This window comes from Canis lupus, chromosome 19 (assembly GCF_048164855.1).
Source record: "Canis lupus baileyi chromosome 19, mCanLup2.hap1, whole genome shotgun sequence".
In the NCBI taxonomy this organism is placed as follows: Eukaryota; Metazoa; Chordata; class Mammalia; order Carnivora; family Canidae; genus Canis; species Canis lupus.
The window spans coordinates 47,634,158-47,656,638 of NC_132856.1; the positions used below are offsets into that span (position 1 = coordinate 47,634,158).

A 22,481-nucleotide genomic window follows, 5' to 3' on the forward strand; every position below is an offset into this window, starting at 1 on the left:
CAGGAGTAGTCTTTACTGGTGGACATTTGCAAAATCAATTAGTGGCAGGAAAAACCTACTTAGAACCGCAAAAAAGCGCATTCCATTCTCCTCCTCAGTAGACCCGTATTTTAAAAACTTACTAGATTTTGAAGGCCACCAATAAAAAATATTAGGGCTGTTTCTCTCTTTGGTTATGCAAGTACCTACATGATATCTCAGTTTTGCCTCTTGGCCCACACGGCCTAAATATTTGCTCTCTGGTCCTTTATAGAATACATTTGGCAATTCCTGGCCTAGACCACTATCTCGCATACCGGAGGCAATCCCTAACCGTCTAAGCGATACATTTGTAACCAAAAAAAAAAGAAATGTATCTAAAACATGGACATTTATTTGCGTAGAAAAAAAAAGGGGGGAGCGGAGGTACAATCAAGTGTTAATTAACAAGGGCAATCTCCAGAAGGTCGGATTACCGGGACGTCCACAGTCTACGCTAACGTTTACTGCTGCTGGTCACCGTTCTCTTCCCCAACCACCGGCACACGTTCACTTCGTCATCATTTGAGAAGCGAGGTAACTGCATCTCTGAGGAAGGCGCCGGGCACCCGCAGGACGTGGACGCTCCTTCCGCGCCGCTCCAATGACTGCACGGAAGCCGGGCGAGCCCCGAGGGGCCGCAGGGTGAGGCCGGCGCGGGTGGGGAGGTCCCCCGCCCCAGAGTCTTCCCTACCAAAGCACTGCGTCGAGCGGGAGGGTCCTGTGAACCTCAACGAGCCCGGTTCCATCCCCGCCACACCCGTCGCTTCCCGGTTCTGCTTCCCGGCGTCGCGGCCCGGGGGCCTCCCAGACGCACCTCACCTCGTAGTCTTCTCACCGCAGCCCCGCGGGGAGGATCCGCCCACAGCCCCGGTCCAGGGGAGAACGCGGCCTTCCGGGCCCTCCGGCTGCGACGCGGAGGCGGGAGGCGGCCACGGCCGTGGCTCACGGTAGTCTGCGTCGTTCCAGCCGTTCCGGGGCGTAGCGCGACAGCGGCCCAGTCCGCGCAAGCGCGGGAAAGCCCCTGCGCGTGCGTATCGCTAGGCCCCACCGCGCGCCCGGCCTCGCGCGGCTCCTTCCCGCCCGCCTTCTGCCCTCACTTCCGCGGTTTCCCGGCGACGGCCGTAAGTGAAGGGCGGAAGCAGCCTGCGAGACCAGCCGTAAACGGCTCCCTCGCGCCACTTCCGGCCGGCTTCCGCAGACGGGGCTGGTGGGCGATCGTGAGGCGCCGGAGGACGTTCCCTGCGGCCGGAGCCATGGAGATGCCGCTGCCGCCCGACGGTGAGGCCCAGCCTGGGCTCGGGGACCGTTTCTCTCTCCTTGGAACCCCTTCTTGGCCCGCCCGGCCTTCCGGGGTTTCCGGGCCTAGGAGGGGGCGGGGCTCGGCCTCCCGGGCTCGCCTGCGGCCTCTCCCGCGGGTCCCCGCATCCCCGGCGCGCGTGTGGCCCCTATCGGGACCCGTACAAGGGCGGCCCCTCCGGAGCCCAGCCCTAGGGACCCCGGCCCGGCGGACGGGGGCTGGGACGCCAGGGCCCCCGGATTTGGGCGGTCCTCGCTGACGCCCCGCGTGGCCTTTTCTCCGTCTTCCAGACCAGGAGCTTCGAAATGTCATCGACAAACTGGCCCAGTTCGTGGCTCGCAACGGGCCCGAGTTTGAGAAGATGACGATGGAGAAGCAGAAGGACAACCCGAAATTCTCGTTTCTGTTCGGAGGCGAGTTCTACAGTTACTACAAGTGCAAGCTGGCGCTGGAGCAGCAGCAGCGTGAGTTCTCTCCAGCTCTCAGGCCGCCCCTTGGAGCGATTCCTTTCTCTGACTCCAGTTCGGGCTCTGCCACAAACCGCCTTTTGGGCCGCATGCTCGGACTTTGAAAATGGGGCAGCTGGGCCTTCATGATCCCTTCCGCTGTTCCCAGGGCCTTGCACCGAGCGGCTGCTGGGTCCGAGTGTAATACGGAGCGAGGTTATCGATCCTCCTCCTGGGCTCCGCATCAGGGATTTCCCTATTGTTTTTGCAGATGGGATGGCTTAGGTTAGCAAAGGTAGAGCAGCTGTTTCAATGATTTCTAGGGTGGAAGTGAAAGAAGCTGGACCGGGACCTTCTTAGCATGCATTGTCCAGCACTCTCTTCGAGCTGTCTGTGGGTCTAGCGAGATTATTGTGCATTTCGGGTGTTTGCAGTCCAGATCCAAAAGACTTGCTCTTTGGTTTAGTTTTTGGCCGTTCTTTATATCATTGTTCACTGAGCTGGTATCAGGATTCCAGCCCTGCCCTTAAGGAGTTTAAGGTGGGTTTAGGGATCACAGCTGGCCTTTGAATGATGAATAGGCACCAGGTGGTAACGTCCCTTAGGGCAGAGCCCACATCTGTCTTGTTCCATACCGCATTTCTAGGTATATTGTTTGAAGGAGTAGGGGGCTGCCAAGTAGATGAGCATTGACAGGTGAATTGTTTCCTAGACTACAAGCTCCCTGAGGTCAGCCAGACCTTGTTTGGGTCATTGTTGTTCCATGCTACGTGGTACTTAGATGTTCAATAAAAAGTTTGTGAGAAACAGCAAGGTGTGGTGGCTTGAATAAATACAGTGTGTTTAGGGAGCATTAAGAGAAATCATGAGAGGCCCAGCATGGCTGGAGCATGGAACGTGTGTAGAGGAGGGAAGGGTTTGATCTGGAGTGGTAAATGCCAGGAGTGAAGTTCAGATTTTCTCCCTCAGTCTAGGGGTTCATCTGGTGCCCAGTTAAGTTTGAGATGGGGATGGGGGAAATTTGCCTAAAATTGTAGGCAAATTGTTGTATGCACTTAAGTGTTTTTTGGAGCAACCATTCCTTAGCCCCAGCACATCGTTTTGAAAAGTGCTCCTGTAGGCAGTGGAAACTCAGAAGAGTTTGAAAGAAGGGAGAGTGAGTCGGGTTTGTGTGGCCCATGTAGAGGACAGGCTGGAGGGAGCATGAGTGGAGCCTGGGACCAGGGAGGTCTGCAGGTGAACGAACAAGGCAGTTGATGGTAAAATCTAAGTTAGATCAGCGGTTGAGTCAGAGGGAGTGGGCATGGGGGCAGGTGGGATTTAAGGGGTAGAATTCGTGAACTGGGGCACCAGTTGGATATTGATGAGGGTGGCATAACCGGGCAGAAGAGGTCAGTGCTTCAGCTCATGTGACCATGAGTTGAGATGCTTTTTTTCCCTGCAAGGGGAGCCCGTTCCCTCTCTGGAAGGTCAGAAATCAGGAGCCACTTGGTACTATAATGGGGGGAAGGATGGGGTGCTTTTAACAGGAGAAGATGGGGGCTCAGGAAATACCTTCTGCAGGTAACAATGTCTCAGCTAAGGTTAAAGAATGTGTCAGCCTCATGGAAACACAGGAGAGGAAAGTGTTCAGGTAGGGGAAGGAGCCTTGGGAGTGGCTGGGAGTGGAAGGGGCAATAGCTCAGAGTGTTTTAAGTCTAGAGAAAGAGGGACGGTTGGAGTGGACAGAGGCCAGGGTGCAGAGGAGGGAGGGCTGGCTGGCCAAGGACTTAGGAATTTTCCTGGAAGCTTCTGGGGAGGTCTTGGAGGATTTCAGGACTGTTGTAGAGCAGGCTTAACTGCTGTGTACCTGGCCCTTCACCTTGGTAGTTTGAGAAGACTGACCTTCAACACTGTTCTAGAATGGCACTTCACAAACTGGTGAAGGACTAGCTTTTTTCATTTTTTAAAACTTCCAACTGATTGTGGAACTCAGCGGTTGAGTCAGAGGGAGTGGGCATGGGGACAGGTGGGATTTAAGGGGTAGAATTCGTGAACTGGGGCACCAGTTGGATATTGATGAGGGTGGCATAACCGGGCAGAGGAGGTCAGTGCTTCAGCTCATGTGACCATGAGTTGAGATGCTTTTTTTCCCTGCAAGCCTTGGGAGTACAAGGCTATTGAGTACAAGTGTACTATTTTGCAATAGTACACTTTTGCAAAATACAATAACGTGTGATCTGTGAAACGTCGAGTTGCTATAAGTGTGACAGAATGATCCCTTGGCATTTCTTCTATCTTTTCTGGTCCGGGTTTCACCCAGGGCTGGCCCTCAGATCACACAGGCTGTGCTGTTGAGAAGTACAGGGGGCAGGACCAGAAACAGGGAGATCAGTTCCAAGGGTGATGCAGGTGACAGCAGAGTCACAGAAGTGACGGCAGGGACACAGGCTGGAACCTGACTTGACTACACGAGGTGACTTGTTAATGCAAGGTGCAAGGGAGAAAGAAGTGCTCAGACCTCCTGGGCTTCAGGTGTGGGCATAACCTTGCCAACCTTGGGGGCTGGGAGGGCCCGTGGGGAGGTAGAGCATGTGGCAGGAGGACACATGGGCCTGTTTGAGGTGTCTTTGAAAGCCAATGGGCTGTTTGGTCCGTAATCAGATCTATAGCAGGAGGAATCCATGATGGCGATTGTAGAGGTAGGAGTGGTTGCTTGCAGTCCCTATGTCCTGCTGCTCTGTGGGCTGGCCCAGAGGAGAGGGCATAACCAGGCATCCCTGCATTCAGGGGTCTGGCAGAGAAACACCGAGGGGCCTGGGGGCGGCCACACAAGCCAAGTGAGACAAGTATTAGAGACAGGGCTTGCAGGGCTAGGGAAGGATGTCCACAGCAACCCGGGGTGGAAGAAGGGGAAGGGGGGAAGTGCAGGGCTAGACTGCCATGGGGCAAGGTAAATAGAAGCTGAAGAATTGAAGATGAGTCTCAGGTATAAAACGGTTGCCAGAGGGGCATGGAACAAAGGGAGAGATTTTAAAGATGGATAAGGAGGCGGTGGGTGGGGGACATGGATGAACGGACATACCCCTGGGGAGGGCTCTTTGTCCGCCAGCAGCCATGGTCTGGGTTCAGTATAGGCTCAGGCCTGGGGGAGGGGCAGACGGGAAGGGGCTGGGTCTCCACTTAAAGGCCATTGGGCAAGGCCAGATGGTCGGCTGGAAGAGGGGCAAGGTGACGTCATGCAGCAAAGGGTCCAGGGCTGAGGTCCTGTGAGTGGAGAGCAGGGTGGGCCTGGCAGGCAGGTCAGGAGGGCCCAAGTGCAGAGTGAGGGGGCTGCAGTCTAGCACAGGAGTCCTCTTCTGGGTGACAAGTATAGGGAGGGGCGGTCTCTGGCTTGGAGCTGCCCAAGAGGCAGCTGAGGGGACCCTGAGCCGTGGCCACCTCTTCACAGGGGCCACCTTTCCTTCTCTCCCACCAGTTATCTGCAAGCAGCAGGCCCCAGAGCTGGAGCCGGCCACAGCCCTGCCGCCCCTGCCACAGCCCCCGCTGGCCCCTGCAGCACCGATCCCACCGGCCCAGGGAGCCCCATCCATGGACGAGCTCATCCAGCAGAGCCAGTGGAACCTGCAGCAGCAGGAGCAGCACCTGTTAGCCCTCAGACAGGTGTGGCACCTGCTCCTCCTCCTCTCCCTTCTTCCCCACCTTCCCTCTGCATCACTACATGTCAGCACTGAGGGCAGGGCTGCCACCACCTGGGATGTGTTCAGCTCGACCCCTGATGGTCCGCAGGTTGCTTCTTGTTTGGTGAAATCATCCCACAAGCTCTTCGACCCACGGTCTCCCTTTGTGCTGGGATGGATGCCCACAGGTCGGGCTGCACGTTAAAAACTGTGGAACAGTGAATGCCAGGTAGCCTCTGGTGCCACTGGCTCCAGGTCCTACTAGCTAGGTTGCCCCAGGCTGTCATGGGAAAGGAACCTTTTTCTCCTGATTTGTCATTGTCTGATTTTTTGGTTGAGTACAACAGGACGAATTGTCAGAAAAACAAGGCAAATTAAAACAAAGACCTCTAAAACACCAACCCCGTTTTTATTACTAGATAAAAGATGTAAAATTACTGTCATTTTGCTGAAAACAAAAGCTCTAGAATGCTCCTCAGTTTCCGCACAGAGATAGATGGTCAGGAACTGGGTGGCCCGGCTCGGCCAGCCCTGAGCTGACGGCCCAAGCCTGCAGCAGCTCTGGGCCTCAGTCGCTTTCCATTGTGCAGATCAAGAGTGCGAGGCCCTGCATCCCATTTTAATTCCTGTTTCCCTGACTGCTTGTGCACTTGTTCTCCTTTCCCTAGACTGGCGACGGTTTGCACGTCCTCTCTGTGCTGTCGTCTGGCCGCACCCATCATTCTGTTATTCTGTTTTCATTGAACTGACTTGCTGAGGTTTCTCGTTCCTCTGGGTGTTCGTTTTTTCCATCTGTCGCCTTGGGGCAGTCGTCGTCTCCTGCTCCGTCCTATCTTGCTTTATTATCCTCTACCTCCACTGCCTGCTGTGATCACAGCCGTGACTATGACTGTCCCAGATGCCTGGCTGAGGCTTTGGGTATGATCTCCTGGTGAACGACCAGACAGGCTAGTCCTAGGCTGAGGTCTCTTCCCTCACGCAGTCTCCCTCCCGCTCGGCCTCCCAGGAACAGGTGACCGCAGCTGTGGCCCATGCTGTGGAGCAGCAGATGCAGAAGCTCCTGGAGGAGACCCAGTTGGACATGAATGAGTTTGACAACCTGCTGCAACCCATCATCGACACGTGTACCAAAGATGCCATCTCGGTGAGGGCAGGTGGGGGCAGGGGGAGGTGCTCCCAGGACCTGGTGCTCCTGATGAGGGGGGCGCCCGCTGCAGCCTGCCTAGGCTGGGACTGCTCTAGGGAAGCCCCGTCTGTCCCTCCCCTTCCCTCTTGACCACCGTGGGCAGGACAGCACGTGGGCAAGGTGTGCTCCCGGCTGAGCGGGAGCTGACAGGCAGGCAGGCAGGCAGCCTCGGTGTGCCGCTGGCCCCTGGGACGCCACACCCTTGGGGTGTGCCCTCAGCCTCCCGGGTCCTGCACACACTGTGGCCCCAGGGAGCCAGTCCCTGCTCACCATCAGCCTGGCTGTTTCAGGCTGGGAAGAACTGGATGTTTAGCAATGCCAAGTCCCCCCCTCACTGTGAGCTGATGGCGGGCCACCTCCGGAACCGCATCACAGCCGACGGGGCGCACTTTGAGCTGCGGCTGCACCTCATCTACCTGATCAACGATGTCCTGCACCACTGGTGAGGGCCCCGCCAGGCTCTGCCTCTCCTCTCACTCCTCGCCCTCTGCTGGGCTGCTCTTCTGCACTCAGTAGCTTGGCCTGGCCTGTCCTGGGATGTGGGGTTCACTTGTCCAGGACCACAGAGGAGGGTTGGTCTGAGCCATGAGCCCTCCTTTGGGAGGACATGCCCCCCCACCCCCCCCACCCCGCATCTTGGCCCCTTCCCTGGACCCTGACCCGGGCCTCCGTCCATCCCTTCACTCCTCCTCCTTGGGGCCGCCAGCTTCTGGGTGTCTCTGCGCCTGTCTGTATCGTCTGCCGGCTTCTCTTTATGACCTACACGCAGACACAGCCCAGTCACCCGACTGCTTCGGGCCCTCCCTGCTCCCCCGTGGGCTCCCTTTCTCCCCTCTGTTCCACCCTGCTGAGACCAGCCTTCCTGAGGCCAGACCAGTGTGTGTTTCCACATAGCCTCTTAGGTTCCTTATGATAAAGGTTCATTTAAAAAAAAACCACGCACCTGGGCCAGAACAGGTCCAGCAGGGGGCCGGCAGAAGCACATGTCGCTGGCGAAGCTAGTGCTTAGCTATCTAGACTGGCTGCCAAGTTTGGCTTTGAGCTTGGCCTGCCTGAAGGGGATGGCTCCCCCGAGAGCAGCAGAAAGTGACTCTGCCTTTTCCCTGCCCCTTTCTCCATCTTGCCCCATCTCCTGCTACGCACACGTGCAGCCTGGGTCCTCACCCTCTGCTCTCTGTTTCCCTGTGCCACATAGGTGGCTCCCTTGCCACTTGGCTGCTCCTCACCCTGCCCCTCCCTTATTTTTCTGCTGTTGGGAAATAGGCAGCTGCTCAGAACCTTTTCTGCTCTCCTGCTGCCACCAGCCACTCTGCTGACCAGGGCAGCTCTGCAGAGACCCGGCCCCGTTTCTGGCATTTGTCCAGCCACACTCCTCTTGCTCGGCTCTATGCAGAAGCCCAGTGCCGCTCACCCTGTGCTCGGCCCCTCCTCTCCCCGTCCTGGTTCCCAGCCTTGCACTCACTGCTGTCTCTGAGCACCCTCTGGTGGACTTGGTGCTGGGAGGGCTTCAGGCTACTCACCTTTTGCCTCCCTCCTGTCAGAGGCAGCACATGTGCTGTCGGGCTCTGCCGCCTTACGCACGGCCATGGGGGCCACGGCCTCTGCACCCCCTTACACACACAGCCACCCCGGGAGGATGTGAGGGCAGGCTGCCTCACGTCCCTAGATGCCTGGCTTGCCCCACACACTCCCCCACCTCCTGAAAGGCGGGGATTGAGCTGTGGTTTCATTGTGCATAGGGGGTGACAGGGCTGAGTGAGGCCACATGGACAGCTGGGGCTCCTCAGGCCTTGGGTCTGTGCGTCCTTGTGCCACCCCGGGAGGGAAGGGTTATTTTACGGATCAGAAGACCAGGGTGACAGCCCTTTCTCTGAAGGTCCCCAGGCTGTTCTTTCCCTTCTCCCACTTGCTATCTACCTGTCACTCGGGCCCAGGCGCCAGCACAGGTCTTGTGGGGAGCCCAGCCCTCGTCCCAGCCGGGTTGGGGGCCCGTGTCCCGAGAAGGCAGAGGGTGCTGTGGCTGGAGCCGCAATGGTAACGGGCGCGTGGCCGGGTCCCGCCCCAGGGCCCTGACGCGCGGAAGGTCTCTCCCTCACAGCCAGCGCAAGCAGGCCAGGGAGCTGCTGGCCGCCCTGCAGAAAGTCGTGGTGCCCATCTATTGCACCAGCTTCTTGGCCGTGGAGGAGGACAAGCAGCAAAAGATCGCACGGGTACATGGGGCAGCCAGGAGAGACGGAGGGCAGAGTGGGGGTGGGGATTGCTGGTTTTCCTTCTGACACGGCCTCTCCTTCCTCCGCACCCAGCTCCTGCAGCTCTGGGAGAAAAACGGCTACTTCGACGACTCCATCATCCAGCAGCTGCAGAGCCCAGCCCTGGGGCTCGGCCAGTACCAGGTGAATACCTTCCCCACCCACACAGCACCGAGAAGGTGGGGGGCTATCCCCAGAGAGTGGGGCAGTTGCATTCCAGCACGTTCCCAGAAGTCAGGTGGCCAACAGCCCCTGCCTGGGGTGGCACCTGCCGGTGGGGTGGTGATTTCGGAGGCCAGGTAGCATTTTGCACACGGAACTCCCACACGTGCCTCTGGAATGATGGTGAGAGCGGGAGGCTAGGGTCTGAGCAGCAGCCTGTGGGCGGGGCTCCTGCTCTCTCCACAGTGACCAGCGAGCCCCTTCCAGGTGAGCCCGCCTGACTATTTTCCTGGTGCTCTTGTGGTCGGGTGGCCCTATTCAGGCCCTGCTCATGGCAGTGGCTTTGGCCTGTCGGCCCTGGTCCTTTGGGCTTGCTTCTGCATGATGGAAGCATAAAGCAGCCTGGACGTCACCTAGGCTGTCATGGCCACATTGTGCATTAGTCACGTCCTCTGTGTGGGTTTGTCTTCTCTCTGGGGAGGCATCTGCTCAGATGATGGTGGCGCAGGGCAGAGAGGGAGGGCCAGCCAGGTCTTCTTGGTCACTTCTGCTGTGACACCAGCCTGGCTGCCCCGTCTACAGCTGCTGGAATAAAGGCAGAGCTCACACCCCCTCTTCTCAGGCCGGAAGCTGTGGTTTTGGAAAAGAGGAGGTTGAATTTCAGAAGCTGTGCTGTCCATTTCCTCTGCGACGGCCTGGAGGCTACCCGCACAGGGGGGAAGCTTTCATACTCCCACAAAGGCATATGAGGAACGTGCATGTCCAGTTGTGAATTTTTTTATCTTTTTCATTGTTAGAGCAGGCTTATCACACCCTATCGCAGCGGCGTTAGCTGTTCCCGTCCCTCCCGAAGCTGGTGGCCGCAGCTCGTGTTTACTCAGCCACGCTAGTCACTTTATGTGGTGTTTCACTGGGTTGTCCCCACAAATCCTTGAAGGGAGGTCCTGTTATTGTTTTACAGAGGAGGAAACGGAGGCTCAGGGAGGTTATGACTTGCTTAGAACCCCGTAGCAAGTGAGCACCATGGCCCGTGCCTGCGGCTTAGACCATTTGTCTGAGTCGTATCTCTGATAGTCGTGTGATAGGACAGGGCATGGCTCCTTCCTGTTGTTAGGGAATCACACACCTCACTGCAGCCAGCGCTCTGGTCACTCGTTTTGGCAAGATTTATACACTCTGTGCTTGACAAGACCATGTTAATTGTTTTACATGACAGTCACGTGGCCACCTGCTCCGGGCTCTTGCGCCTCAGCACCTGAGGCCCTGTCCTGAATTCCCGGGGCTTTCCTGGCCCTGTCCCTGGGTTCTGCCAGAAGGGATGGGCCCTGAAGTGATCCCCAGGCTTCCATCCTGAGTGCCAGCTGCTCCCCCCTCTCTCTGCCAGGCTACGCTCATCAACGAGTATTCCTCGGTGGTCCAGCCAGTGCAGCTGGCCTTCCAGCAGCAGATCCAGACCCTTAAGACGCAGCACGAGGAGTTTGTCAACAGCCTGGCCCAGCAGCAGCAACAACAGCAGCAGCAGCAACAACAAATTCAAATGCCACAAATGGAGGCTGAGGTCAAGGCCACCCCGCCGCCGCCCGCCCCGCCTCCGGCCCCCACGCCTACCCCTGCCATCCCACCAACCACCCAGCCTGGTATGGGGACTCCTTCGGCACCCCTTCCGTGGGGTGGGGTGGTCTAAGAAGGCAGCTTCGTTCCCCAGAGAAGGGCTCTGGTTCTGTGGACCAGATCCTAAGGCCGGATTCTGACCTGTTTGCAAACACCAGGCCCAGGGATTTCACAGGTAGATGCAACCAAACCCTTAAAGCTTGGGTGATTGCTGTACAGACTATCCCAGAGAAGACAGAGAGGAAAGCTGCCCAAATCATTTTTCAAGACCAGGGTAACTTTTACACCAGATGGACAAAGAGAAAGTTTCATGGATATCAGGCAGTGTCACTTATGAACAAAGATGCAGAAATATGCCACACCTGAAATCCAGCAAGGTGTTTTAAAACAAGAACAACAAAAAAAAAAACACCATGATAAGATAGGATTTGCCCCAGGAATGTGTAAGGGTGGTTTAGCACTTAGAAGTTGCATGAAACAACAGATGAGGCGGTGAAGAAACCATCTTTCAAGTAAATGCAGAAAGGGTTTTTAAGTACAATTCTGTAAGTGATTTTGAGTGAACTAGAACAGGTACAGCAGGGTAAGGTAAGATATTTATCGTAAAGGTTTCAAAGGAGGGAGTGTGCCCCGTGTCAGGTCAGCCTCCCTGCTGTCACTTGCTTCCTGGGGGCCATCAGTTTCAGGCAGGCTCACACAGCAAGGGTTTCCCGAGAAGTAAAGGCCCAGTCTGGGTGGTTTCCTGCTGTTGCTAAACATCGTTTCACTCAGCGTCCATGGACATATGCTTCACTGACTACCTTCCTGTCTGGCACTAGATGACAGCAAGCCTCCCATCCAAATGCCCGGCTCCTCTGAGTATGATGCCTCAGGAGGAGTCCAGGATCCTGCTGCCGCCGGCCCCCGGGGCCCTGGGCCCCACGATCAAATCCCACCTAACAAGCCCCCATGGTTTGACCAGCCTCATCCTGTTGCTCCTTGGGGCCAACAGCAGGTATTTTCCCAAACTTGGGTGGGCCGTCTCCTGTGTGGGTCAGCAGGCTGGTGGTGGCTCGCTGGGGAAGCAGATTTTTGCAGCGGGGCCTGGGGTGGGCAGGTGGTGGGGACCAACCTGCCTCATCTTCCTGAGGGTGGAGGGGTGGGGGCAGTCTCCAGTCAGGACTTCATGCCCATCCCTGCTGCTGGCCATCCAGGCCTCTTAGGAATATAGGTCACTGTCTGTGAGAGTCACGTGGTCAAGTACAGGAGATGAGGGATTTTCCTCCCCTTTTTTAACTGGTTAAACATTGGTTAGCTAGCATGGTGCCAACATTTTGTCACCCTGGAAAGAACATCGTGCTTGCATAAAGAAAGGGAAGGTCAGACATGTAAGGCTGGCAGTGCTTTCTGGGGCAGAGATGCTGGTCACTCCCTCTGGTTCTTTGGGGTCAGAAACTTCTAGACCAGGGCAAGGGTCATCTGACTCAGCTTAGCATGACTGGGGAACCTTGGAAACATCCACTTGCCTCTGGCCACTGGATCTAATCTGACGGAGCCTTTGGGCAGAGCCCGGGCCATTCCTGGACATCCACCTTTCCCTTGATGGGGCCTAGTGGCTGCAGCCCTGCCAGGTGACTGTGGAGAGGGTGGGAGGGAGGCAGCTCCAGACCGACAAGTGGGGCTTGTGGCTTTGAGTCACCTCCCCCACCAACCTCAGCTTCAGGAGAAGAGATTTAATTTCACAAAAGACTGGGCATTCCTGTGAAGATAGCTCCCTCCTCTGCTAATTTTGAGCCATGTACTGTTGAGCATTTTATGGCTATCATCTGTGGGGTATGGGTTTACTCATACTCATCCCTGTTGTGTAGGTGTGGAAATGGGCCCTTGGTATCTCCAGGATCATTCTCCTTTCTGGGGACTAGTGGGATGGGCTCCTGACGATAAGGGTCCCCTCCCTGAGGGTCTGCCCAGGGGCAAAGGTACACTTGGCCTGGCCTGCCCATTTGCTATCTTACACATTTTGAAGTAACTCCCACATTTCTTAAAAAAATTATTATTTATTTTTTGGTAGACATTTCCTGGTTTGGGCCCTTGAGAGCAGACCCGAGACAGGATTTGAGGGCCGGTAGTATGGGAGGTACCCAGAAGACCATGTAGGGCAGAGGGGAAGTGACAGGGAGGGGGCAGTCGTCAGAGCAGGCTTCTGCCGTGTGTCCCTGGGGCCTAAACCCTCCCTGCACTCTGCAGGCTCTGGGGGATACACCTCTGCCCCATCTGCCAGCTTCTGTGTCCGGCAGCCGTGCTGGGAGCGCACAGATCTCCGGCACTTGGGGCCTGCCCAGCCTCGATGTGGGCACAGGAAATTCAGCTGAGAGGCAAGTGCCCTGTCGGAGCATCTGAGCCCAGGGGTAGCCTCCGCTGCACCGGGTCAGGGCCAGGTCGCCTCCATGGTTGGAGACTAACTCTGCGGATGTGTGGCTGGTGCTGGCCAGAGGAGGTCATGTCTGCTCTTTGCCTTACAGCCTCCCGAGCAGCCCCCCTACCCACACCATCAGGGTGGGCCGCCCCACTGCCCACCCTGGAACAACAGCCACGAGGGCATGTGGGGCGAGCAGCGTGGGGACCCTGGCTGGAACGGCCAGCGCGACGCACCCTGGAACAGCCAGCCAGACCCCAACTGGAACAGCCAGTTCGAGGGCCCCTGGAACAGCCAGCACGAGCAGCCGCCGTGGGGTGGAGGCCAGCGCGAGCCCCCCTTCCGCATGCAGCGGCCGCCACACTTCCGAGGGCCCTTCCCGCCCCACCAGCAGCACCCGCAGTTCAACCAGCCGCCGCACCCCCACAACTTCAACCGCTTCCCGCCCCGCTTCATGCAGGATGACTTCCCTCCGCGGCACCCCTTCGAGCGGCCACCCTATCCTCACCGCTTCGACTATCCCCAGGGGGACTTCCCTGCCGGTGAGTGCCAGGGCGCCCTCTGCGGGGCCTGCCCTCATCCCAAAACACTTCCCTCTCCTGCCCTGAGATGGTCACAGCAGCTGCTTGCAGGGGGGCACCTGACGGGCTACCCTCCTAGTGGGCTGATGGTGCTGCTTGACGTCATTGCCGCGGGACCTGGCAGGTCCCCAGAGTCGAGGTGACAAGCAGAAAGGGTCACGGGATGGTGTGGAAGCCCAGTCTCAGCCCTTGGGAAAGTGGGGAGACAGACTGGCGGCCCTGGTCCCAGCATGTAGCCCACGCCAGCCTGGCCTAGAGTGAAGTCCTGTTGCCGCTTCCTATGGACCCTGCGAGTTGGGCACTGTGTCTGTCTGGCTGCAGAGGAGGAGGGACGAGAGCCTGATGGAAGGAGGGTCACTCCTGAGCCCCGCAGCAGACGGGGCCGGCCAGGGCAGGGTGTGCAGGACCCATGGCGCCTGTGGGCCCTCCCCACTTCCTTGTCTTCACTTTTTTCACCAGTTTTTCTCTTTTATTGTCTTGTTTCAAAGAATCTCTAGATTTAACTTTTTTTTTCTTCTAAAAAAAAAAAGCAACTTATTTCTACTCTGCTGCTGCTTCTATTTTTACTTTAAAATCCATCTTTTTACTTTAAAATCCATTTACTTTAAAATTCATTACTATAAATCCAGCCAAGACCACCAAGCACATTTACCGTCAGTACACATTTCCTGGGGGTGGCTTCCCTGGTAGGGCTGCTTCCTCCCAGCTCGAGGGGCTGGATGTCAGGGGGGTGTGGGGGGGCCTTCTCTCCATCTTCACGCCATCCTCCCCCTGTGCATACCTGTGTCCTGTGCTCCTTACCAGGACGCCAGTGGGGTTGGGGTGGGGCCTGCTTTCGGGGTCTCCCTTCAAGCCAGTCACCTTGTCCAGTGCCCTGTCTCCAAATATAGTCCTGTCCATTCGGCCCATAATGCTGCTTTAATGTTTTATGATTTCCCTTGTGGGTGCAGGACAGGTCCCCCCCCCCCCCGCCCCGAACCTGGCTCTTTGCCATCTAGTGCCATCACCCTGGGCAGCGGGAAGCAGCTGGAGAGGAGGTGCCAGGCAGGGCTGCCCAGAAGCAGGTGTTGGTGTCTCTGGCACTCACTGAAGCCTCTCCGCAGGCTCGGGTCCCCTTGCAGATCCCGACTGTGCCATCGGCAGCACCCAGCTCACAGCTCTCCAGTAGGCCTGAGAGGACTTTCTGTTTTACAGAGATGGGACCCCCTCACCACCACCCTGGCCACCGCATGCCTCATCCTGGGATCAACGAGCACCCACCCTGGGGTGGGCCCCAGCACCCCGACTTCGGCCCTCCTCCTCATGGCTTCAACGGGCAGCCCCCCCACATGCGGCGACAGGGCCCTCCCCACATCAACCATGATGACCCCAGCCTGGTCCCCAACGTGCCCTACTTCGATCTGCCTGCCGGGCTGATGGCTCCGCTTGTGAAGGTAACATCGCCATGGCGAGCACCCAGCCTCCTAGTGTGCCGCTTCCGGGGCCTCCACATGAGATGCTCCTTCCTCTGCCCCGTGAACGTGACTGACTAGTCATTGCAAACATGCCCTGGCCAGTGCCTCTCCCTCCACTTGAATTCCTGAGGCCCGTGGTCCCCTCTGCTCCTTCCGCGTGTCCCCCCTGGTGTTGGACATTCTGTGGCCACCCGGAGTGAGCCGTGCCAGGCTGGGTGTGAAGTGTGGGTTCCCTCGATCCTGGCCCTGGGCAGCCACCTTGTCCAGCAGCTAACTGGGAAGGGATTTCTCAGAAGGGGCGGCCTCTGAGGAAGGCCCGCAGGGAGCATGGGGAGGGCAGTGCTGGAGACCAGGGGAGCGAGGCTGCGTCGTCGGGAGCAGCTCTAGCTTGAGAGACTTGCTGACGGAGGAGTCGCTTCCCATCCCTCTGAGGCCCCGTCAGACCAGAAGTTGAGAAGGGCCATACTCCTTGGGCTGCAAGCAGCGAGGGGTTCTTTGGGTGGGGCTGAGGCTGTTCTGACCCCGGAGGGGCCCCAGGGTAGGGAGTAGGACTCGGGAGCACAGGGCAGAAGTCTGCAGGCGGTGGCATCTGGGATCCACATCGCGTCTGAATGAACCCAGGGGTCTTTTCCATCAGTCCTACTTGGAGAACATGTGTTTTCTGGAGAGAAAGCTTCAGGCCCTCACTGGCCCCAGAGAAGTCCTCCACCACCTTACTTAGGAATCGGATCATTGGTGTGGCTGCAGCCCTAATGGGTCCCCCAGGAATCGGGAGGAGGAGCTCTGATGCCCAGGGTAACCCTGACACCGCACCAGGGCCCTGTGTCCCCCGACCTGCTCCCCCTGTCACTGTAGCACCCCGGGTGGGCCTGAGGGGGCCTCTGGCAGGGCGTGCATGACAACAGTTCTCCACTGCAGCTGGAAGACCATGAGTACAAGCCTCTGGACCCGAAAGACATCCGCCTCCCGCCCCCCATGCCGCCCAGTGAGAGGTTGCTGGCCGCTGTAGAGGCCTTTTACAGCCCCCCGTCCCATGACAGGCCCAGGAACAGGTATGACACTTGGAGGGACCGGCGGTGGGGGGATGGGGAGGCCTCTGTCCCGTCTCTTAACCTGACTTCCCCTGAGATTGCTTCATGAGACTCTTAAATGACCATGCCTTCTACCCAGGGTGGTGTGAGGCCCCGGTGAGGAAATGGGGTGTCCTGTGAAACGCTAGGCCGAGTCAGGGTCCCTCTCTCTACTGGCCATGGGTAACGTGTGTCACACTTACAGTGGCCCTCCCCACAGGGCCTCTCGTTGAGCTGTTTAGTGTAAGTTGTCATCTCAGGGGTGGGGTGTTTCAGGAGCGGCTGGCAGCTGGGTGCAGGCAGCCCCTCTCCTAACCCCCCTCCCACGGACTTATCACCAGTCTGGCTAAAGCCACCTCCTGCCCTGTGCTGGGTCACAGGCCTGTCCATCTAGGAGTCAGAGCTCCTTGTCCCCAGTTAGGAAGATCACAGGCAGGAAGAGCCACCTGGGCTACTTCGGGAAACATCAGTGTGGAAAGGCACAGGAACCAGGCGTGCGGCCTGGCCTCTCTGCTTCCCAGTGGGCCGCCCGACCTCAGCCTGCTTCCTCGTGCGGGGAAGGGCAGCCCGTCGTGCTGGGCCCTGCTCAGCCTCCGAGTGAGTGAGGGACGGGAGGGCCACATGCCGGGACGCGTGTCTGGCAGGTCAACTCCTGCCGACTTGCATGAGTTCCCTGCGGGAGGAGGCTGCAGAATCACGCAGGGGACGCCTGTGTCTTACAGCGAAGGCTGGGAGCAGAATGGTCTCTATGAGTTCTTTCGAGCAAAAATGCGGGCACGGCGGAGGAAGGGCCAGGAGAAGCGCAACAGGTGAGCGTGGAGGTGCCCGCATGCAGCCATCCTGGGTTCCCAGCTAGTGCGTCCTGGCCTGTGCCCGTCACATGCTGCGGCAGACCCACCTTGGAGTCACACTCAGGGCCATCCTGTCGTCCCTCCAGGGCAGTGGGGGGTCAGCTCGGCCTCTGTGTAGGTTGGAGGGTGGGTTTTCCCACAAGGCCCAAAGCGTTGGGGAGCACGCCTCTCTGTGGGCAGCACATCCGGGGCCAGCCGCTCACCTGGCATCTCCCTGCAGTGGGCCCTCGCGGTCTCGGAGCCGGTCCAAAAGCCGAGGGCGCTCTTCCTCCCGCTCCAACTCGAGGTCGTCCAAGTCATCGGGCTCGTACTCCAGGTCCCGATCACGCTCCTGCTCCCGTTCCTATTCCCGTTCCCGCTCCAGGTAAGCTGGTGTGCCCCGAGGCCCCCACCCCCCACCAGCACCCATGCCCACCACCTGCTGACCCGGCTGTCCTTTCCTCTCTCAGGAGCCGCAGCCGTTCCCGCTCCTCCCGAAGCCGCTCCCGCTCCCGAAGCCGCTCCCGCTCCAAGTCCTACTCCCCCGGAAGGAGACGTCGGTCACGCTCCAGGAGTCCCACCCCGCCGTAAGATTTCTGTCTTAACTGTCCAGTGATCGCCGGTAGCTCCGGAACCCTCTGATGCTTTGCTGTGAATGTTGAAACCTGTCGCTAGAAGATGTGCTCACGGTGGCCCGTGCTGAGGCGGTGCCTCAGGGACCCTGAGTTCTAGCACAGTGACAGTGGCACCTCCTCATCTCACACCACGCTCTTAACCTTTTTATGGTAGAGTTGTAACACCTGACGTAGCGGCTGGGCTGTGACCGGTCCTGGGGTTCCGCGTGGCCTGCCCTGGCTGCACGGTGTGGGGCTGGGGCCTCCTTGGGGAGCTCCCCTCCCTGGCTGGCGAAGATGACCGAGAAGAAGGCTAGAGCCCCGGGCTGTGTGTGTGACCCTCTAACACTGGTGAATGTTCACATACGCCACATGCTGTAATATTCTAAGCGTTTTCATTCCAATAAATGTCTCGACTCTTTTTTTAAAAAACGTAACCTGTCTTAATTTTAGTTCCTCGGCTGGTCTGGGTTCTAATTCAGCACCTCCTATACCTGATTCAAGGCTCGGGGAAGAAAACAAAGGACATCAGATGCTGGTGAAAATGGGTAAGGCTCCTGGGAAGAACCATCAACCACTTTGGGCTTTTGGGGCTGGGGAGCCAGGGAAGGTTCCAGCTCGTGGCCAGAACTGGCAAGGCCGAGCCTGTAGAGTTGTCGCTGGGCGCTGTCTCTCACCACAACAGTTTGACGTTTGTAAGCCACACATGTGCGTGTCGTTTGGCTCTGCACGTGAGGTCTGGTTTAACTTCATGGATAAATGTGCCGGATTTTGACTTTTGTGCATTGTAACCACCCTCCCCCCTTTCTTCCTAAGGCTGGAGTGGATCTGGTGGCCTCGGTGTGAAAGAGCAAGGGATCCAGGACCCCATCAAGGGGGGGGACGTCCGAGACAAGTGGGACCAGTACAAGGGTGTGGGCGTGGCCCTGGACGATCCATACGAGAACTACCGCCGGAACAAGAGCTACTCCTTCATCGCCCGCATGAAGGCCAGGGACGAGTGCAAGTAGGCACTCCGTGGGCAGGAGCCACTCCTCGGCTACCGCGTCGGGCTGTGGGACCTTCCTGGCTTCTTGGCAGTGACAGACGGTAGGGACACCTCGGTTCTCACAGTCTCCACCTCCGGGGAGCGACAGAAGAGAAGGAAGACCACAGCATGTGCCACCGCGTTGGAGGCCCTGGGCCCTGCCTGCAAACCAGCTCTAAAGTAGAAGCAAGAACCCACCAGAAGGTGCCCCCGGCCAGCACGGCCACGAGCTTACTTCCCCTGACAGAAGTGAGACACGAGACCCTCCACCTCCACCCCTGGATGAGAATCCCTGCCACCCGAAGGCACGGCTGTTGCGCACCCCCCGCAGGCCGCTCTGAGCTCCTGCTTAGACCGGTAGGAGCGTGTGGAGCACAGGCCCTGGGCGAGCGCCCCGGCAGCTCAGCCAGGCACTGGTGACAAACAGAAAAACAGACCCTTTCTGATTGGCAGAGTGACACAGGGCCTTCGTTTTTACTCCAGATGTTTAGTTTGAGAGAAGGGAATGTTGATCTCAGAGGATCCCAAGGAGAAGTTGCAACCTGATTCCTCTAAGACCTGCCAGCCCGTAGTTCAGTTACTTTAGTTGTTTGAGTTGAAATTTTTTTCCCCAAACGTTAGCCGTTGGCTGTCCCTGCAGACACGGGTTCTAAAGAAACTGATCTGAGGCATCTTCAGGTCACGGAGCGACGCCCTCCAAGAGCCCGCACCCTTAGCGTCTCTGCCTGTTTTTCACTTAGAGGAACCCGACACCAGCGCTCACGTGGACGGCCCGCACAGACCGGGGTGTGGAGGGCGCCCCCGGCTCTCCCTCGGCCAGCCCAGCACCCAGGGAGGCCAGGCCAGGAGGGCAGACGCCGCCGGGGCCTGCGTGGGGACTGGCTGCGCCTGGCGTCTGTGGGCAGCTCGTGTGGCGCCGTCTCTTTGTACAGAAACATTTTTGAAAAATTCTTTTCAATAAGATGCAAAGTCCTCTCCAACTTTTCGACCTGATGTGATAAAATATTTGATTTTGTTCTAGATTTCCTGTAGCTGTGAATTGTTCAAACGTGTCTGATTCAGGATAAAACGTAAACACGTGCTGTTAACGATTTCTTGTGGATTTTACTGTTTTGCCTTCAAATAAAAACTTTTTTTAAAGACCTCTTTCTCTGTGTGTTGGAGTTAGAAGTGTGCTCAGGCAGGGTCCGGAGGAGGCGTGTCCCGGCGTCCCACATGTTGTCCCTGGTGTGGACACCTGGCGCTGGCTCCGCGGAGCAGATGGGGCTTCTCGCCCTCCCGTCTGCCTCAGCTCATCAGGAAGCCAGCACCTGGCCCCCATGGCTGCTGCGCGGGGCTCCACAGGCAGCCGTCCTATGTCCTGCTGTGGCTGGTGACTGCGCCACCCGGGGTTCCGTTTCCACTGGCTTATGTGTCCCCTCGGGCGGGGCGCCGGGCACACCAAGGAGGTGGGGGCTGGGGGAGAACCACTCCGCTCTGAAAGGCTGGACCCGGGATGCCACTCAAGGGAGTCTTGGGTGCCGCCTGCTCCTGCCACCATCACCTGGGAAACAACACGTGAGTGTCAGAGCCGGTGTGCCCGGCCAGCGTGTTAGCTCAAACCCACAAATCCTGCCTCACCTCGTGGTACTCAGCTCCTTCTTCACCTCCTCCAGGGCATCCTCCATGGACAGCGGGGCAGGCCTATGCCGCCTGAGGTACTGTGGGGCACAGGACAGACATGTCACCCTGCTGCCTCGGTCTACCGAGGCCGTGGGCGTTAGAGGCAGCGCCTGTCCCCACTGGTCCCGGACAGGCGGACAGAAAATAAAATGGCGTGACAGTGCTGTGGAAATGCAATGAACCCAGACGGGCTCCAGGCAGGCAGCCTGCGAGGGGCGAGCCCTGACGGCCTGAAAGGGAGGAAGACGGTGGCTGGGGGCGGGGCTACGGGTTCCCTCAGAGCGTGGAGCCTGGGTGCCACTCCCAGCACCCCAGCACTCCAGCACCCCAGCACGTGGGCCCAGAGCAGGCAGGTGGCAGCTCCAGCCCTCCAGCTGTAGCCCATCAACCGAAGTAAAAGGATGCTGCAGGGGCTGCGGGGGTGCTTGGACAGTCCAGAATGGGGGAAACCGCCGAGCAAACCACCTGCTTCCTTGAACAAATAAAGTGCAAGGAAGCATGGGGGGGGGGGCAGGAGCAGGGGAACCTGCAGGGCACGGGCTCTCACGGTGGGTCCCAGGTGTCCACAGGCGCCCCGGCTCTGACGCTGCCCAGAGCCGAGGGCCACAGCTCTGACCAGGAGTCTAAAAAGACCCTAGATGATCTTGGTGTGTGGATCTTGGGTCTGATGAAAAAGCAACAAAATGTACAACTTTCATAAGACCAGGGAAAATCTAAAACTGGATATTAATCCCATTGGGCTTTGGTACTATAATGGTATCGTGACCATATTTTTCAAAAGTCCTTTGTTTTGAGAACCATATACTGAAGTATGTATAGGTACGAGGACAGAAAGCACCATGCAGAGCAGCTCATCTAGCATGATGCCATCTCTATAAAGAAAGAAACCATACTAAAAACATTTGGGACGTCTGGGTGCTTAGCGGTTGAGCGTCAGCCTTTGGCTCAGGGCGTGATCCTAGGGTCCTGGGATCAAATCCCACATCGGGCTTCCTGTGGGGGACCCTGCTTCTGTCTCTGCCTCTCTCTGTGTGTCTCTCATGAATAAATAAATCTTTTTTTAAAAAATGAAAATTTAAAAAATAAAACATATATTACAACCCAATAGGTATAATGTTCTCTTTATTTTTTTTAAGAGCAGGAAAGGAAGCCTGATGTGGGACTTGATCTTGCACCCCGGGATCACGCCCTGAGCCAAAGGCAGATGCTCAACTGCTGAGCCACCCAGGCGTCCCGTAATGTATATTTTAGAATATACAGTAACATGCAATGTCGTACATTTTATATACAATGTAGTTCATGTTTTACACCGGGAAGACCTAAAGAACCTCAAGGTGGTAACAATCACCTCTGCCGTCATGGGGGGCTTTATAAATCCCCTATCTCTAACAACATTTTTATGAAAAGAACGGATTGTTTATAATCAGACAAAAAGGGCAGCCCGGGTGGCTCAGCGGTTTAGCGCCGCCTGCAGCCCAGGGCGTGATCCTGGAGACCGGGGATCGAGTCCCGCGTCAGGCTCCCTGAATGGAGCCTGCTTCTCCCTCTGCCGGTCTCTGCCTCTTTCTCTCTCTGTGTCTCTATGAAGGAATAAATAAAATCTTTAAAAAATAATAATAATCAGACAAAAATTAGATTTGGGGAGAAAGAAGTGAGTGTGCCATTCTCTGCGTTTCAGCTGACTGAGGAGGAAGCCCGCGGGCAGAGCTTGGGAAGGGTCTGCCTCTGCTCCGAGGACAGAAGAGGGCTCCTTTGGGGGGACCGCAGGTGACTTGGGTGTACAGTGGCCCCAAGGCCCCCTCCGAGGCACAGAGGCTCCCGCCCTCCCCCGGGGAAGGGGTGTGCGCCGCAGTCACCTGCTTGGTTTCCTCCAGGGTGTGGTAGTGGAACGAGTCCTGATCCAGGGACCGCACGAGGGAGCCGTGCAGGTGGCGGCTGGCCTCCAGGAACTGCTGCGTCAGGCTCAGCTGCTGCTTCAGCATGTCGTGGAGCGCCAACACGGCCGGGCTGTAAGCTGTCAGGGCTGCACCGGCTCTGGTCACCGGGGCGCACCCCCTCCCCGTGACCCCCAGGGCAGGGGAGGTCAGCCGCTTTGGGCCCGTGTGCTCAGCAGCGCCCCCATGCGGCCACCAGAGGGACCAGAGCGCCCGGCTGTCCCTGCTGTCCCTGCCGATGGCTTGCGAGGGACTCTCAAGAGCTGCACACGTGGGAGGCCAG

The 22,481-nt window shown here is 57.8% G+C and overlaps 2 protein-coding genes and 1 long non-coding RNA gene across 21 annotated transcripts in view; 1 reads left to right on the forward strand and 2 right to left on the reverse strand.

Moving 5' to 3' along the window:
* LOC140610618 (uncharacterized) overlaps positions 1–1,446 on the reverse strand; it is a 12,455-nt gene extending 11,009 nt beyond the window's left edge. For 3 of the 12 annotated variants that reach the window (XR_012012206.1, XR_012012203.1, XR_012012205.1), the window contains exons 1-2: positions 836–1,437; positions 456–626 (exon numbers count right to left, since the gene is read on the reverse strand). This is a non-coding gene — a long non-coding RNA (uncharacterized lncRNA). Of the gene's footprint in view, positions 1–455; positions 627–835 lie in introns of all 12 variants that reach the window. The other 9 variants (XR_012012210.1, XR_012012212.1, XR_012012207.1 and 6 more) reach the window with 8 other exon arrangements.
* Positions 1,140–19,744, forward strand: CHERP (calcium homeostasis endoplasmic reticulum protein). 2 transcript variants are annotated; one of them, XM_072786869.1, is made up of 17 exons: positions 1,140–1,299; positions 1,609–1,782; positions 5,222–5,406; positions 6,430–6,567; positions 6,900–7,051; positions 8,675–8,819; positions 8,913–9,002; positions 10,405–10,657; positions 11,450–11,625; positions 13,133–13,568; positions 14,802–15,040; positions 15,980–16,113; positions 16,854–16,940; positions 17,203–17,346; positions 17,432–17,548; positions 18,029–18,123; positions 18,392–19,744. In XM_072786869.1, exons 1-17 carry the CDS (start codon positions 1,275–1,277, stop codon positions 18,583–18,585), a joined length of 2,784 nt encoding a protein of 927 aa, XP_072642970.1. In that variant the 5' UTR covers positions 1,140–1,274; the 3' UTR covers positions 18,586–19,744. The 2 variants fall into 2 exon arrangements, with proteins under 2 accessions (XP_072642970.1, XP_072642971.1); XM_072786870.1 differs by having other exon boundaries at positions 8,708–8,819.
* The window catches only part of C19H19orf44 (chromosome 19 C19orf44 homolog), a 19,518-nt gene continuing 16,078 nt past the window's right edge, over positions 19,042–22,481 (reverse strand). For all 7 annotated transcript variants that reach the window (XM_072786876.1, XM_072786871.1, XM_072786875.1 and 4 more), the window contains 3 exons: positions 22,121–22,287; positions 20,223–20,302; positions 19,042–20,145 (listed from right to left, as the gene is read on the reverse strand). In XM_072786876.1, the coding sequence (XP_072642977.1) occupies positions 20,142–20,145; positions 20,223–20,302; positions 22,121–22,287 (251 nt within the window). In that variant the 3' untranslated portion in view covers positions 19,042–20,141. The remainder of the gene's footprint in view (positions 20,146–20,222; positions 20,303–22,120; positions 22,288–22,481) is intronic.